This window comes from Lepidochelys kempii, chromosome 14 (assembly GCF_965140285.1).
Source record: "Lepidochelys kempii isolate rLepKem1 chromosome 14, rLepKem1.hap1, whole genome shotgun sequence".
NCBI classification, from domain to species: domain Eukaryota; kingdom Metazoa; phylum Chordata; order Testudines; family Cheloniidae; genus Lepidochelys; species Lepidochelys kempii.
This window is the reverse complement of record NC_136393.1, coordinates 24851401-24868304: the sequence shown is the minus strand read 5'-3', so window position 1 is coordinate 24868304 and position 16904 is coordinate 24851401. Positions and strand designations below refer to the sequence as shown.

The 16904-nt window shown below is 51.4% G+C and overlaps 1 protein-coding gene across 1 annotated transcript in view; it reads right to left on the bottom strand.

The window, feature by feature from the left end:
* Positions 1–9634, bottom strand: part of SHISA6 (shisa family member 6) — a 395417-nt gene extending 385783 nt beyond the window's left edge. The window contains exon 1 of the mRNA XM_073310637.2: positions 9030–9634. Within this exon, the coding sequence (XP_073166738.1) occupies positions 9030–9634 (605 nt within the window). The remainder of the gene's footprint in view (positions 1–9029) is intronic.
* Between the last annotated feature and the right edge of the window lie 7270 nt (positions 9635–16904).

The following is a 16904-nucleotide window of genomic DNA, read 5'->3' as shown; positions in this document are numbered from 1 at the left end:
CCCAGGCTCTGCAGCAGGGCTGGGAGCCAATGGAGGTGGCCCAGAATCTTCTGGCTTTGCCCTTCTCTCTAGACCTGTTTCCCAACTCCACTCAGACCTCTGTACCTCCCGTATCCTACTCATTCCACACATTAACTGAACCTCCCTTTGCCTATGCCCTCACCATGTAGGTCCCTCTCTCGCCCCTTTTAAGCCTGGCAGCTGAATCCCAGTCCAACAGGCTTCCTGAGGGCACTGTCAGACTGAGAGCCCCATCTAATGAACACAGGAGACTGGTCAGAGGGAGCAGCTGCCTCCATAGCCGAGCTATGAATCGCTGACAACTTGGACTCCAATCCCCCTTCTGCATGCCTTCTCCATTACTCTTGTTACCAGCAGGGGCTGGAGCCAAATGGAAGTGAACAGAGAGGGGGAAAGCTGGAGTCCACCTTGTCAGAGACCCCCAATCTGCAACTCTGCTCCAGAGATGGCTGCCCCTGCAGCATCAGAGAACAGAAACAGCTGGTCCATCTGAGCAGTCTTTTCATCTTTCCTTGGTGTAGCTCAGTTAGGATCCCCTGAATGACATAAAGAGCTCTGCGTGCTGTATTTGAAATTGAAAAAGTGGGCTACATTTGAGATGTTGTTAATGTGTGAGCAAACGTGTATGAAGTCTGTGGGTTCTGTAGTTGTTTAGCTGACAAAAGTGGAACTATTCCCAAAAGGGAGAAGTTTTCACTATTTCCAACGCAAAAGTTAGTAAATATTTTTCTTTAAAAAACTTACATGCGAAATTCAATTGTCCTTTGAAGAGTCATTGCCAAATTCAATCATTTACTATGAAATGCCAGAATTTTAGCCCTGCTTATGTATAAATCTCAATGAAATCTTAACTTTAGGCTCTCTAAGGGCCAGATCCTGATCCCATTTACACTGGTTTTACACCAACGTGATTTGGGAGTGACTCACAATTTACACTGGTGTGGTAGAGCTCAGAACCAAGGTTATAGCTAAATAATATTCTTGTATATTATGAAGCAGTGAAAATGCAAATGAGTTAAACTGGCAAACCAACAGAGAAACGAAGAGAGTCTCTGTGAGATCATCACAGACTAGGCTTGTTCATGACTATGCTGGACAGTGGTAGGAAAACACGAAACTCACAACTAAAATGCTACTAGCCCTGGGGTGGAACACAAATAGCTGTGTAACAGTGATCAACACCACTGCATAACAATGTAAGAAAGGAAGTGAAAATTGAAACTATTGGTGGAGTTTGTCAGCAGAGTGCAATTACTTTGGATGAAATATGACCAGGATACCAGGGCTAATAGCCTCTCTCTCATAGAAAAATGCCCTGGGCTACTTAATGGCCATAGATGGCTATAAGACTTTGGATTTGCATCTCATCAGCGCAAGGGTGCCTCCAGCAGCACTGTCCCCTAGCAGCATTCTGGAGTAGTGTGTGTGTGCTGAGTCAGAGAGAACACTGCCACCTACTGTACCAGCACCACGACTCCCTGCTGTACTTACCTTTTCCTTCGATACACCTGTCAAAATATTAACCCGCCACATCCCTCCCTAGCTCGGGAGAGCCGAAAGGAACACAGCACAAGGTGGCACGGCTGAAGGAAGTGACAGATGTCTAGAAAAGATACTCAAAGCAACTGAAAAACAATGTCCCTCCACAGAAGAGCAACTAAGTACGAGAGATAAACCAAGAAGAGGAGGAGGAGAAAGGGAATAGCAGACTTTCCAAGGAACTTCAGGGTTATGAAAACTGCACGATTTACACTTAGGCCCAGATCCAGAAAGGTATTTAGGCTCCTTACCTCCACTGAAATCAATGGAGGTTAGGAGTCTAAATACCTTTTTGGATCTGGGCCTAAGCTCATACCTGATTGAATGTTCAGAAGACAGGTGTCTATACTGTGCTCATACAGTAGACCTGCTAGGGCATAAAAGTAACTGTGCATGCAGAATATGCAGCTCCATGACTCAGAAGGTATTAGCATGGATGAACATATGTTTGCAGCAAATATCTGCTTGCATATTTTGTGTACACAACTTAGGGGTGTGAAAATAGGATCTATCATGGCAAAAAAAACTAGGCTTATTCAAAAGAAAACTCTTTCTTATGCTGCCATGATAGGTAAGAGAAGATTCAAAAGTCACCCAGAATTAGAAAAGATATTTTAAAAGGCTTCTGGTCTCCAAAGGGTCAGAGATCAATTAGTAGTTACGAACTTGAGGAGTCCGCTATACCAGAGGAAACATCATGATTGGAAACCAAAGCTGAACTTGAATCCATTGTTACCTGGTGATCAGCTATTAGCAGTAGAGAATGGTAATTAGAAATCAGGTAATTTATAAACTAAATTGGATTCAAAGGTCTATATAGCAGTCAAGAACAGGAGAAACTGCACATTCAAAGCCTTCATACAGGTTTATCACTGAAGAAAACAAAGTGGCATCAGGGTCCTGAATAATACTGGAGTCAGGAACTTGGCCTTTGAGAAGGACTACAATAAAATGATGCTACATCTGGGAGAAGTTCAGGAAGGGAGACTGCAGTTAACTAACTTCCACTACGGAACTTGAGCTCGATTCTTCAGAATGCTTCAGCAGAGGAGAAAGCATGGCAAACAGTAGTCATTGGAGGTGCAAACTGTGACCAGAGACTGTGGGTAGCTATTTAAAGTCTCCTAGAGGCAGAATGAAAAACTACTCATACGTGGACACATGCACAAACACACACATATATGGGGCCTGATTCTGATTCCCATTTTTTTTTTTTACACAACACTTAATTCCACTGACTTTCCTGGAGATCATTCTGTTTTAAACTGGTCTAACAAAGTTCAAGTAGGCCTATAGCTGCATTTCATCTACTACTGTGCAAGTGTGAGAGAGCAAAGTTATATTTACTGAGATGAAATGTAACAGGGTTCACACTGAGAGACAATCTTTACCTTTCTTTGTTTAAGGAAGCAGTGATTTCTGGCTGATATACCATTTTCTTTAGAAAAAGGATGGGACACTGAAACCCTAATGTTCCTTTAAGGGTGGGGCTTTGGAGTGAGCAGCTGGGACTGGGCAATTCTGAATAGGCAGCTGGAGAATGAGAGGACTGGACTAAGTGTAGTGAGGGCAGTCAGACCCTTTGGAGAAGAAGGGAATCTAGGCACCATCAGTGAGAAACAGTTAGTAGGAAGCAGGACAGAGTGTGCATAAGAGACATTTGGATGAGTCAGATAAATGAGACACAGAAGAGGAGAATGTGGGATGAGCAGAGCATAAAAAGAACTCAGTGGAAAGAGGAAGAAAAGAGCAGAAGTGACAGAGAAATAAAATCAGCTGGACAATCCATCTGAAAAGATGAGTGTTCTTAACGCTCTTTCATTGCTTTGGGGAGATGCCTGGCTTGAAGTGCTGCTCCCCTGATGTTGACTAAAGAACCACATACAAAACCCTTGTCCTTCAACTGTCAGGGTACAGATAACTGGACATTGGATGTGAACCAATCCTGGCTTGGGCTTTGCAAAACCAACCCTGTGAGTACTTTTACCCATCTCACCTATTGATTAGCGACAGGTCTTGAAAAATCCTCTTGAAAGGAGGATGCAAAAACCAGAGGTGGGAAGAGGTAGAGTAGTAGAAACATCTCCCTCTTCCATCCTTGTACCAGCCAAGACGACATGGGAGATGGGTAGAGTAGTCACAATCCTATGCTCTTCCAGTAGCAGCAGGCTCTTGAGTTACTATTCAATGTGTGCAGTTAGAATGGAATAGATCTTCAAATTTATTAGACATGTAGTAGCCAGAGGTGGATATGAAAGATGGAGCCTCCAAGCAGGATCCAATGCTAGCACCCTGGTAGAAGTCCCAGCAGTCTCCCTTCTTCTCAGCAGTTGGGGGAGGCAGCGAGAGCAGATCTGGGCTTCTTATCAAGGTATGGACTTTGCTGAAACCCCAGTGCAACCATAACCACCCCTGTCTTTCTTATCTGTCTCTGGCTAATGGAGGAGGTGCTTTAGTCTGCAGGGTACCAGTCTGGTAAATTTCTCAGACCGGGCCACAGAAATATAGTTTTCACACTGTCCCTGAAGCAATGAGTGGAGCAGTTACTTCTGCTGAACGCTAAATAGGAGTCACGGGGCAATACTACTAGGACTGAATTATTTAGGTACTGCTACATGGGGATTTGGGGTCTTGACTCCCAGAAGAGGAGATTCTGGGTCATCCACATATGCCACAGATTCTGGCTTTTAAAAACAACAACTGAGCTTCCTATTTTGTTGTCATTGAGGATTCTGTAACTGGCTCTCTTAATTTAAATGAGGACACGGCCATATGTAATTAAAAAATACCCATGTAGAAAGAAATTGCCATCAGCCCTGCACATGTGTTTGCAGGGAAATGCAAGAGAAAATACTGGTTAGTCAAAAATGTTAGAAATCAGCAGCAGTTTATATCTAGAGCACACCATGCATTAGTGATGACTGCATAACTCCAGAGTGGTGAAGTGAGACCAAGCCACGAGTCAGTTGTTCACGGTTAGGCAGAACGATTTTAAAAAATTCTAAAAGTCAAATCATTTGAAATAGTCCAACTGCTTCCACAGCTTTGGGTGTATTTTAGCTTCTGCTTATCAAACCATCCAGACATATTATTTTTACAAATCAGCCATAATGTTGTCATTGTTCTTGCTTATTTGAAAACCACAGAGGCACCACTAATACTTTATAGGTATCATCCTATAAAACAAGACCAAATTTTCAGTTGTGAGATGCACATGCATATAGCCCAATGAAGAGTCAGCCGCTTGTTTCCTATGGTAGTGATGCATGCATAAACCAGCCACTCTATCCAAAGCCACACTTAAGCCTGATAGCCACGGAAAACCTTCTTCTAAATGGGCTAATGCTGCTGCTGGAAAAAATAGCTGAGAACTTTCTCACACCACTCTGTTAAACCACCCTCTGTAGCTTTTCATTGCAAATTGTATTTTAGGGTTTGACCGTAAAATACAATTTGATCCTGTTGAAATCAATGGGAATCTTGTAATTGACTTCAGTGGGGCAGGATAGGGCCCATCTTGAGCTTTTTCTGAAAATGTTCTGATTTCTGTTTAAATTGCCATTCACCTCACTCGGAAGATTTTGGTGGGATGCATGCCCTAATATTTAATGTACACTGACATCCGTTCAGTGCATTATTCCAGATGTGAAACACAACTCATATTGACATGGCCCCAAATGTATGTATATACCTGACCACACTGTTTTTTTCTCACCATTCCCATCATTCAGCTGTAGTTCTCAGGGACAAAGGGTGCACAGTTCTATTCTATAAATTTACATTATTTTTAGGATGCAAACAGCACAATTCCATAGACCATGCATCCCTATCAGTTGGAGATATGCTTCATAATATTTAAACCCATGTGGCATGTTAATCAAATTTAGGTTAAACATCTATGAGAGGTATCATCTTTATCAGCTACCACATTATAATAATAAAAGTCAAACAGTTCTTTAAAATGCACTGGAAATCAAGCTTTTCAAGCACTCAGTCTGCCATTCATACCCCTCATCCACACACAGGTGATTCATTTTTACCAGTACTTATCTAAATAAAGCAAAGGAGGCATCAAAGGAATGGAAATGACAAGAATAACTTAGACAAGTCTAGCAACACTGCCTATTATTCCAGTGGGTACAGTAGTACACTAGCAAAAATAACGTCGGGGGAAGCGCTGGATTTCAAAACACCTCCAGTTAGTGGGAAGATAGACCATTATTGGGGCCCAACTCCACACCCCCTAAAGGAAAGGGGACTCATTAATGGGAGTTATGCCCTACACTTATTAGTTGCAGATTGCTTCAGCTGGCATAAAGAGGCATAGCTGTGCTGAAGCCAAAGGAGAGACGCAATTTGCTGCAGTTGATGATCTAGTCCTCCTGGAAACAAATACACAGCACAAGAATCGAGTCCTGATGCGACTGCTTTTGGAACCCCTTTACTCTACAGACACAAATCACCAAAGTTGAACAATTAGAACCAAAGGATCTGTGCTCAAATTCAGACACTGCAACTTACTTAATAATGCAAAGCTTTTCCTTTCAGCAGACAAGGTTTTGGCTGGGGGCTCCTCAGCAGGTGTTAATCAGGATAGCTCTGTTGGCTTCACTGGGGCTGTGGCAATGTACACCAGCTGAGATTTGGATCTCAGAATTTGTGTATGAGAGACAGTTAGAGACAGAAGATATATTTTATTTTAAACTCCTATCAAATACAGAACTCCTCTTTGTGCCGCTTTACTTTTTTTTCCCTCTGCGTAAGAAGCTAAAATTTCCACTCCCCAAACTATGTGGTTCACATTTTTATTTCAGCTTTTAAAATGTGGTCAGGGTTTTTTGATAAACACAGTAAATGAATTTTTAATTAAGATGATTTAAATTAAGCATTATCTGCCAAAGACACTTGCTTCTTCCCATGAGTGTGTGTTCCAATGCATTTTTCAGAAGTAGTGTCCCATTGTTTTCAAGTTTATATTTGGGAACTCTAAGAACATGCAACATTCCAGCATTAGACAACATTTTAAGGTACTAGCACACCAGAAATTGAAGTCAGCTAGGGACATTCCATAAGGAAAAGTGACATGGAAATCTGACCTTTATATTTCCAAATGGACTTATATTGGGCACCAGCCCAACATATTAAATTTGTCTCCTACAGTTTCTCTATTAAAAGCATTAAGTATTTCATATTTTAAAATAAAAATGACACTGAGATACCTCCCTAACTTTCCCCCCCACATACACACAGGGCCTGTAGCTTGAGTTATTTGGAAAATCCCTTGACACTGTTTGCCCCCACATGCTATTTTGGCATCTCTGTCAGGGGTATTTGTTAAGAGGCAAAGTGGGAACAGGCCAGTTGTTGCTTTTGCTTCTCACTTTAATGTCCCGACAATGTACCTGACTAGAGGCTCGGCACAGTGTAGGGACCAGGAGGAGAATTCTCCAGTGGCCCAGCCAGAGAATTTGGGCTTGGTTGTCTGGAGCCTAGTGTACCCTAGAATGTGAGTGTGAGAGAGTGCAGAGAAAGGCACAGGGCCAGAGGGAGAGAAGATGAGCCATGGAGAGACCTGCAGGGTAGAGAGGACAGGAGAGGCTGAGCCTGTGTGCAGGGGGATTAGGGCACTAGACTTTGCAGCCAGGGGCCTGGCTGAGTAGTACCTGGGGGGAACTGTCCAGCAGCCCGGGTGCTGAATGGCAAGCAGATGCGAGTGGGATGAGTGCAAGCAGGGATGAGGGTGCCCTAGGGCACAGGGCTGTGGGTCCCCCAAAGGGCAAAGAGTGCCCCACACCTGAGTGCGTTCATCCGCTGGGGCACATGGAAGGGTGGGAAGTGGGGAGTGGGAGGTCTCCCCTTCCCCATGGCTGTCTCACTGCCTCCCTCCCCTGTGCATGTTCATCCTCCAGAGAGGGCAGGGAGTCCTGGTGGGGCGGGGGTGTGTGTGTGTATCAGTGGGGGCATCTCTGACCTGCAGATGTTCAACCCCAGGGCAGGCTGAGGCGCTTAGGATAAATGTATCCCAGCTCGGGGGTATCCCGAAGGCGGTGGAGAAGAGTGGTACTTTTGGCCTGGGGTCTCACCTCTGGATGATCATCTCTGGGGTACGCTTTGTGGGGGAGGCCGTGGGGTGGGTTCCCCATATAGCTGGTGAGCGGGTTCTCAACTGTGGATGATCATCTCCAGGGTGAGTTTGGGGAAGGGGTGTCCCAGAGGGAGCAGACTGTGTGTATGTGTGAGTTAAGGCTGTCCCAGAGGGGGGCATCCTGGAGGAGTCAGGCTGCGGGAGGGCACTCCCCTGTGGATGTTCATCTCCCAGGGTGGACTATGTGGGGAGCTACAGGGTGTCCCAGAGGGGCTGGACTGTGTAGGAGGCTGGGGGCTGTCCAGGGAGGGGGGGATTGGCTGTTTGCGGGGCTAGGGGGTGTTCTGGAGGGAGCAGGCTGTGAGGGAGGCTGGGGGAGTGTCCCATGGGGGTCTCACCTCTGGGTGTTCATCACCCAGGGTGGGCTGTGTGGCACTGTCCTGGAGGGGCAGGTGGGGTGTCCCAGATGGGATCTCACCTGTGGATGTTCGTCTCCCAGGCTGGGCTGCATGGGTGTCAGGGGGTGTCCTGGAGGGACGTCCCAGCGTTGGAGGGGATGTCCCGGAGACCTCTCACCTGCAGATGTTCATCTCCAGGGGTAGACTGTGTGGGGACTGGGGGTCTTCCGGAGGGGTGTTCCACAGAGGGCAGGCTGGGGGTGTGTGTGTGGAAACAGAGGGTGTCTCGGACGGGGCGGGTGGCGGGCTCTCCCCTGTGGATGTTCATTTCCCGGGGCGGGCTGTGTGGGGACTGTGGGTGTCCCAGGGGGGGCAGGCTGCGGAGGGTGGGGGATTGAGGGGTGTCCCGGGCCGGCGGGCTCTCCCCTGTAGATGTTCATTTCCCAGGGCGGGCTGTGTGGGGACTGGGGGTGTCCCAGGGGGGGCAGGCTGCGGAGGGTGGGGGATTGAGGGGTGTCCCGGGCCGGCGGGCTCTCCCCTGTAGATGTTCATTTCCCGGGGCGGGCTGTGTGGGGACTGGGGGTGTCCCAGGGGGGGCAGGCTGCGGAGGGTGGGGGATTGAGGGGTGTCCCGGGCCGGCGGGCTCTCCCCTGTAGATGTTCATTTCCCGGGGCGGGCTGTGTGGGGACTGGGGGTGTCCCAGGGGGGGCAGGCTGCGGAGGGTGGGGGATTGAGGGGTGTCCCGGGCCGGCGGGCTCTCCCCTGTAGATGTTCATTTCCCGGGGCGGGCTGTGTGGGGACTGGGGGTGTCCCGGGGGGGGGGCTGCGGAGGGTGGGGGGTTGAGGGGTGTCCCGGGCCGGCGGGCTCTCCCCTGTAGATGTTCATTTCCCGGGGCAGGCTGTGTGGGGACTGGGGGTGTCCTGGGGGGGGGGCGAGCTGCCGAGGGTGGGGGATTGAGGGGTGTCCCGGGCCGGCGGGCTCTCACCTGTGGATGTTCATCTCCCGGGGCGGGCGCCGCGCCTTGTCGTAGGCCACCTTGGCGAAGACGCCGGCCACCAGCACGAAGGCCACGGCGCCGCAGGAGATGTAGACCGTGGCGTTGGTGCTGTCCTTGGCCGGGTCGTACTTGTCGGGCTGGCTGCCGTCGGGCGGCGCGGGGCGCAGGCCGGGCGTGGTGATCCAGCCGGGGCTCTGGTAGTTGCGGCACTGGCCCTGGTCGAGCTTCTCGGCGCGCTTGTTGCAGCAGAAGCGGTAGTAGCAGGTGCCGCAGCAGTAGCGGAACCCGCTCTGGCTGTTGTTGCACTCGAACTCCTTGTCCCACTGCCCGCTCACGTCGTAGTAGCCCCAGCACGTCTCGTGCGCCGGGCCCGGGGCCGCCCCGCCGCCGCCGCCCCCGCTCACCGCGCTGGGCGCCGCCGCGGCCCCGGGCCCGGCCAGCGTCTGGTTCAGCTCCTTGGGCGGGCGGGGCGGCCGGCGGGCCGCGCCCTGCGTCCGGTTGCCCTTGGCCCGGGGGGGCCCGGCGGCGGGCGCGGCCAGCAGCAGCAGGGCCAGCAGCTGCAGGGCCAGCAGCAGCAGCGGCAGGCGGCCCATGGCGGGGAGCGGGGCGGCGCGGGCCGGTCGGCGGGCGGGGCGGGCGGAGCGATCAGGAGCCCCGGCGCCGCCGCCCCATGGGGGGCCCCGGGCACAGCAGGTGCCGCCGCCCGGCCTCGGCGCTTCACGGGCGGGCGCCAGGCTCTGACGCCCCGCTCTGGAGAAGCCCCTTCATCCCGGCAGGAAGCGAGAGGCGCTGGCCGGAGCCCTGGCCGGCTGCTCGGCGGAGATCGGCGCGTCCAGTCCCGGCCGCTGCTCCTCGGGCCACGGGCTGGGGAGAGATGGGAGAGGGGGTCAGACCGGGGGAGCTGGAAAGTCAGAGCCGGGGGAGCGGAGAGAGAGGGGATGGGGGGTGGTCGGAGACCGGGATCTGCGGGTCCGGGGGGGAGCTGGGGAATCAGAGACCAGGGAGTTGGTGATTTGGGGAGCCGGGGACCGGGGGAACCGGTTGAGGATCTGGGAAGCTACAAGGGGGAAAGAGGGCAGAGAACAGGAGCTGTCACCACGGGGCACCCAGGGGATGAGGGGGGACCCAGCCGTGCCCCAGCGAGGATTCCGCACTACGGAGAGGGGTTTGCGGGGATGGGGGGTTTCAGAGCTGGGACAGGGGGGTGCTAGAAGCAGGGGGAGCTGATGGGTGCAGAGACCGGGGGAGGCAGGGGCCGGGGCCAAAGGCAGCCGGGGTGTGAGGGGCAGGAGGGTGCTGTGGTGGGTAGGGGGGGGTGAGAGGGGGCAGAAGGCGGGGGGGTGGGAGGCAGGGCAGGCAGCAGGGGTAGTTAGCGGTAGCTGGGGGTAAAGGCGGGGGTTGTTACGGGACAGGGGGAGGCGGCAGAAACCGGTGCCAGAGGCGCTGGGCTCGGCAGCGCAGGGGGAGGATGCCCGACCGTGGGATCCCCCGGCTCGCCGACCCCGGGCGCCCCGCATTGCCCCTGCCAGCCGCGGAGGCAAGCTCCGCTCCCCCGGCCCCTCTGCAGCCCGCCCGGGCAGAGCCCGCGCCCCGCTTACCATGCCGCCCGGAGAGGACTGCAGCGGGCTCGGCTCGGCGGCGAGTGGCGCGGGGAGCGGGCGGCTGCCTGAGCTACAGGCGGGAGCCGAGCCGAGCGCCCAGCCTTAGGTCCGCCCACCGCTGCCAGGCTCGCTCCTGACATCACTCCGGGCCCGCGTCACCGGCACACGGGGTGCTGCTTAATAAACATGGGCCCAGGTGCGGCGGCCGGGCCGGGGCAGCGCGCGCCCCGGGGGTCCCCTGCCCGGACTCTGGGCTCCCGTCGGGGCCGGAGGCGGGCGAGCGGCAGCCGTCTCGGCAGAGCGGTGTCAGGGCAGCCAAAGGCTCCCGGTGAGCGGCTGGGGCTGCCTGGCCCGAGGGGCTGGCCCGGGGTCCGGGCTGTGCAGCGCTGGGAAGGCTGGAGAGGGCACGTGGGGAGAGATATCCACTCGCACCCGGGGCTAGCGCTGACCATCTGGGCATGGGAGGAGGGGCCGGGGCTGGGCTGGAGCCCGCAGTGACCCCTGGGCTGGAGGGACTATCCCGAGACCTAGCCACGCTGCACAGGACAGGGTCTTACACACCCGTGCCCAGCCAACCAGAGCAGGGAGCGCTGACAGGAGGTTGTGTGGGGATGGGGTGGCTGGCAGTTACCAGTCACTGGAGGTCATTCCCCATTGGGGCTGGGTGGGACCCTCTGCCCCTTGCTGGTTTGGTTCCCGATGGACAGGCCTCCACACAGCAATGTGTTGGCAACCTCAGCTGGAAGGCCAGGGGTTGAATGGAGGAGGGGACTGTGCTATGGGCTTCCCCTAGTCATAGTGCAGCGGGCGGGGGCGGGGGGGACACTGCTGGGAGAAGCTCAGATTGCTCCTGACCTTGTTCTGTGAGGGCACTTACTGGGGGGTTGCCAGCACTAAACTCCTTTCATTTCAAACCATTATTGGCTCAGTGGATTTCTGTTCTGACAGGAGCCAATGTCTTTACTGGTCTAGTGGGAGCCTTCCCAAGCCAACCCGTATTACTAGATTTATCCATCATAGTGAGAGAGCCCTTAGTGCCAGTGGAAATGCTGGATTGACAGCTCGGGAAACCAATGGCCTCAGAATAGGTGTGACATGGGCAGCGGCAGCAACTCAAGCTTCCTCACCGTCACCCATCAGTTAGTGTCATCCTGGCTAGAGAGGGGCAGGGAAGGGGGCAGTGTTTATGTGTGACACAGGAATGTGGTGCCCATGCCCTTCTGTGCTTGGCTTGGCTTCTGAGATTGCTAAGAAGGTCCCCAACTATGGCTTTGTGCTGGAGAAACCTGCCCTTGGGGAATGTGAATTGAATCCCCAGTGATGTCCATTGCACAGCAATCACGACTGTGACCAAGGCAGATACTTAGAGGTGAGAGGGTTTGTATCCTATTTCCATCCCTAGGAGCCATCCAGTCCCCTCCTCAGAATTTGCTCTGACTAGGTCATTGACATTGTGCCTGTACCAAAAGTTGACATTTCCCTCCATGGAAAATTAACTGAGACACCTTTAAAATGTTTTCTTAAGATGCAAAAGAAATCAGCAGCTTTAAGGACACTCAGAGGACACTGGAGAGGATCATAACAAAGAGAAACACAGTGTATAGTGGAACGGAAGTGCTTTCCTGAGAGCTATACACAAGTAATCTGTCCTCTGTTGGAGAGAAGGAGGAAGAGAATGGTGAGAGAGAGGGGTGAATGCTTAGAAAAAGTCCAGAACGTTCATTCCCCATGGCCTCATACTTTATATGCAGGGCCCTACCAAATTCACGGCTGTGAAATCTGGTCTTCCCTGTGAAATCTGGTCTTTTGTATACTTTTACCCTATACTATACAGAGACCGGTGTTTCTCAAACTGGGGGTCCTGACCCAAACGAGGGTTGTGGGGGAGTTACACAGTTATTGTGTGGAGGGGTCATGGTGTTGCCAACCTTACTTTTGCGCTGCCTTCAGAGTTGGGTGGTCAGAGAATGGCAGCTGCTGGCCAGGCGCCCAGCTCTGAAGGCAGCACCCTGCCAGCAGCAGTGCAGAAGTAAGGTTGGCAATACTATACCGTGCCACCCTTACTTCTGCATTGTTGCCTTCAGAGCTGGGCGACGGGAGAGTGGCACTGCTGGCTGAGGGCCCAGCTCTGCAGGCTGCAGTGCATAAGTAAGGGTGGCAATACCATACCATGCCATCCTTACTTCTGCACTGCTGCTGGGGGCAGCACGGCCTTCAGAGTTGGTCTCCCAGCCAGCATTTGCTGCTCTCCAGTCACTCAGCTCTGATGGCAGCACCACCGCCAGCAGCAGCACAGAAGTAAGGGTGGCAGGAGGCGTGACACCCCTACAATAACTTTATAACACCCCCACAACACCCTTTTGGGTCAGAACTCCTACAGTTAGCAGGAATTCACCAGCATGTAGAATTCATCAGCATGGATTCACCAAGGGAAGGTCATGCCTGACTAATCTAATCGCCTTTTATGATGAGATTACTGGTTCTGTGGATGAAGGGAAAGCAGTGGATGTATTGTTTCTTGACTTTAGCAAAGCTTTTGACACGGTCTCCCATAGTATTCTTGTCAGCAAGTTAAGGAAGTATGGGCTGGATGAATGCACTACAAGGTGGGTAGAAAGCTGGCTAAATTGTCGGGCTCAACGGGTAGTGATCAATGGCTCCATGTCTAGTTGGCAGCCGGTATCAAGTGGAGTGCCCCAAGGGTCGGTCCTGGGGCCGGTTTTATTCAATATCTTCATAAATGATCTGGAGGATGGTGTGGATTGCACTCTCAGCAAATTTGCGGATGATACTAAACTGGGAGGAGTGGTAGATACGCTGGAGGGGAGGGATAGGATACAGAAGGACCTAGACCAATTGGAAGATTGGGCCAAAAGGAATCTGATGAGGTTCAATAAGGATAAGTGCAGGGTCCTGCACTTAGGACGGAAGAACCCAATGCACAGCTACAGACTAGGGACCGAATGGCTAGGCAGCAGTTCTGCAGAAAAGGACCTAGGGGTGACAGTGGACGAGAAGCTGGATATGAGTCAGCAGTGTGCCCTTGTTGCCAAGAAGGCCAATGGCATTTTGGGATGTATAAGTAGGGGCATAGCGAGCAGATCGAGGGACGTGATCGTTCCCCTCTATTCGACATTGGTGAGGCCTCATCTGGAGTACTGTGTCCAGTTTTGGGCCCCACACTTCAAGAAGGATGTGGATAAATTGGAGAGAGTCCAGCGAAGGGCAACAAAAATGATTAGGGGACTGGAACACATGACTTATGAGGAGAGGCTGAGGGAGCTGGGATTGTTTAGCCTGCAGAAGAGAAGAATGAGGGGGGATTTGATAGCTGCTTTCAACTACCTGAAAGGGGGTTCCAAAGAGGATGGCTCTAGACTGTTCTCAATGGTAGCAGATGACAGAACGAGGAGTAATGGTCTCAAGTTGCAGTGGGGGAGGTTTAGATTGGATATTAGGAAAAACTTTTTCACTAAGAGGGTGGTGAAACACTGGAATGCGTTACCTAGGGAGGTGGTAGAATCTCCTTCCTTAGAGGTTTTTAAGGTCAGGCTTGACAAAGCCCTGGCTGGGATGATTTAACTGGGAATTGGTCCTGCTTTGAGCAGGGGGTTGGACTAGATGACCTTCTGGGGTCCCTTCCAACCCTGATATTCTATGATTCTATGATTCTATGAAAGGATTAAACGGGGACCATGGATTTTTACTAAAATGAGCACAGCACTTTGGACATAAAATTTTCTTCAAAAATGAATGTATCCATAAGACACCAAGATTATGGTTATTTAGGGCAATTGTGACTAAACTGAGCACTCTCTTGTTTGCGTAGGTGTGAGCTTGTTTTGTAAGTTATAGAGAAAGGATGGGTATGATTGTGGTAGCACTTAGGAGCTCCCATCATAGACCAGGACTCCAAGGTGCTAGGCACTGTACAAACACAAAACAAAAGATGGTCTATGCCCCAAAGAACTGACAATCAAAGTATAACACAAGAGACAGCAGCTGGCTACAGGCAAAGGCAACAAGGGAGTACAAGGAAACAATGAGACAGGGGTCTCGGCTCACCTAAGGAGAAACATAGTAACATAGAAATTGACAGACTGGATCAGACCTTCTAGTCTGATGTCCTGTCTCAGAGAGTGGTCAGCATCCTGGCTGGAGGTTCAGCAATGTAGTTGAAGTTGCAGCAGGGATGCTTTAGTCTAGAGAGAATTAGTCACTGCAATTAAACAGCAACTTGCTTAGAATAACAGTCACCATGCTCTTTTCGTGGGCCATTTGCAAACAGACCAAGGGGAAACTCATCCAATAAGTGATTAATTGCCTGTTATTCACCCAGCTCTGTTTGTAGAGAAGGTTGAGGAGCCCAGACCAAAGCTGGCACACCCCTTCAGGCACCTGTGCAGCTCATTGGATCCCTAGGAAGCCAGAGCCACATGCAGAGCGGCCAGGCTTGTTCAGTGGCATCACATTTCCCCTGGCTTAGGAAGGAGTTCTGGGGCAAAGATGCATCCAGCCCCAGGTGTATCAGCTTTTCTGACTAAACTCTGTGGGACTGGAGGGAGGACAATGTACATCCCTCAGTGGCTCATACACTCCTCTGCTGCCCCACCCAGTTTCCTTCCCCTTCTGCAGTGTGAACTTCAGAGCACCAGGGAGGTATCCAGAGGAGAAGGGGGTGGTGCTGTGGGAGTAATTGAGCCCCTTCTATGCAGGGGAGGGGAAGATCCACAAACAGAGGGCCCCTCTGTGCATGGATTTTGGGGTTATGATTCAAGCCCTACTCCTCCCTTCCTTTAGCAGCAAGAGCCGTACTCTCCAAATTTGCAGATGATACTAAACTGGGAGGAGTGGTAGATACGCTGGAGGGCAGGGATAGGATACAGAGGGACCTAGACAAATTGGAGGATTGGGCCAAAAGAAATCTGATGAGGTTCAATAAGGATAAGTGCAGGGTCCTGCACTTAGGACGGAAGAACCCAATGCACAGCTACAGACTAGGGACCGAATGGCTAGGCAGCAGTTCTGCGGAAAAGGACCTAGGGGTGACAGTGGACGAGAAGCTGGATATGAGTCAGCAGTGTGCCCTTGTTGCCAAGAAGGCCAATGGCATTTTGGGATGTATAAGTAGGGGCATAGCGAGCAGATCGAGGGACGTGATCATCCCCCTCTATTCGACATTGGTGAGGCCTCATCTGGAGTACTGTGTCCAGTTTTGGGCCCCACACTACAAGAAGGATATGGATAAATTGGAGAGAGTCCAGCAAAGGGCAACAAAAATTATTAGGGGTCTGGAACACATGACTTATGAGGAGAGGCTGAGGGAACTGGGATTGTTTAGTCTGCAGAAGAGAAGAATGAGGGGGGATTTGATAGCTGCTTTCAACTACCTGAGAGGTGGTTCCAGAGAGGATGGTTCTAGACTATTCTCAGTGGTGGAAGAGGACAGGACAAGGAGTAATGGTCTCAAGTTGCAGTGGGGGAGGTTTAGGTTGGATATTAGGAAAAACTTTTTCACTAGGAGGGTGGTGAAACACTGGAATGCGTTGCCTAGGGAGGTGGTGGAATCTCCTTCCTTAGAAGTTTTTAAGGTCAGGCTTGACAAAGCCTTGGCTGGGATGATTTAATTGGGGATGGGTCCTGCTTTTGAGCAGGGGGTTGGACTAGATGACCTCCTGAGGTCCCTTCCAACCCTGATATTCTATGATTCTATGATTCTCCCTGAGTGGAAATTGTGGTGTATTGAAGACTGTGTCAGAATAGCAAGCCAACATTTTAAGAATGGGGGATTTCCTGGTCCTGCTGGCAGCATGCAGGGTTCTGTAAGGAAAGTGTGCAAACAACATCAGTGTGGAAAGAGCCAACTTACACAAGGTGGAGTGAGTTGTGCCTCTCTGCTTGGGGGAGCAGCCTGCTTCGTCTCTCTCTGTTCTGGGGTTCTTGTGTGTTATCGTTCTGAATTCTAAGAAAGAAAGTTGTGTTACATTGTTGCCTTTCAGCAAGAGGATTTTTATGTTTTTATCTGACTTCTCTTTGTGTATACTATGAACATGACATAAATCTTCCAGTGCTGTCTGCATCAGCAAATGGGTTGTGGACGTCTGTGACTCTCCAGAATTGGAAAATTATGCTACTATCAAAGGAGAGCCTTCTGCTCCTCATGTCAGGACATGGCAGCTCTTGGTGAACTAGGCAGAGCATAAGGGAAATATAAAAACACCCTGCATGGGGTCATCTTTCGCCCTTCTACCTACTGTAGAAT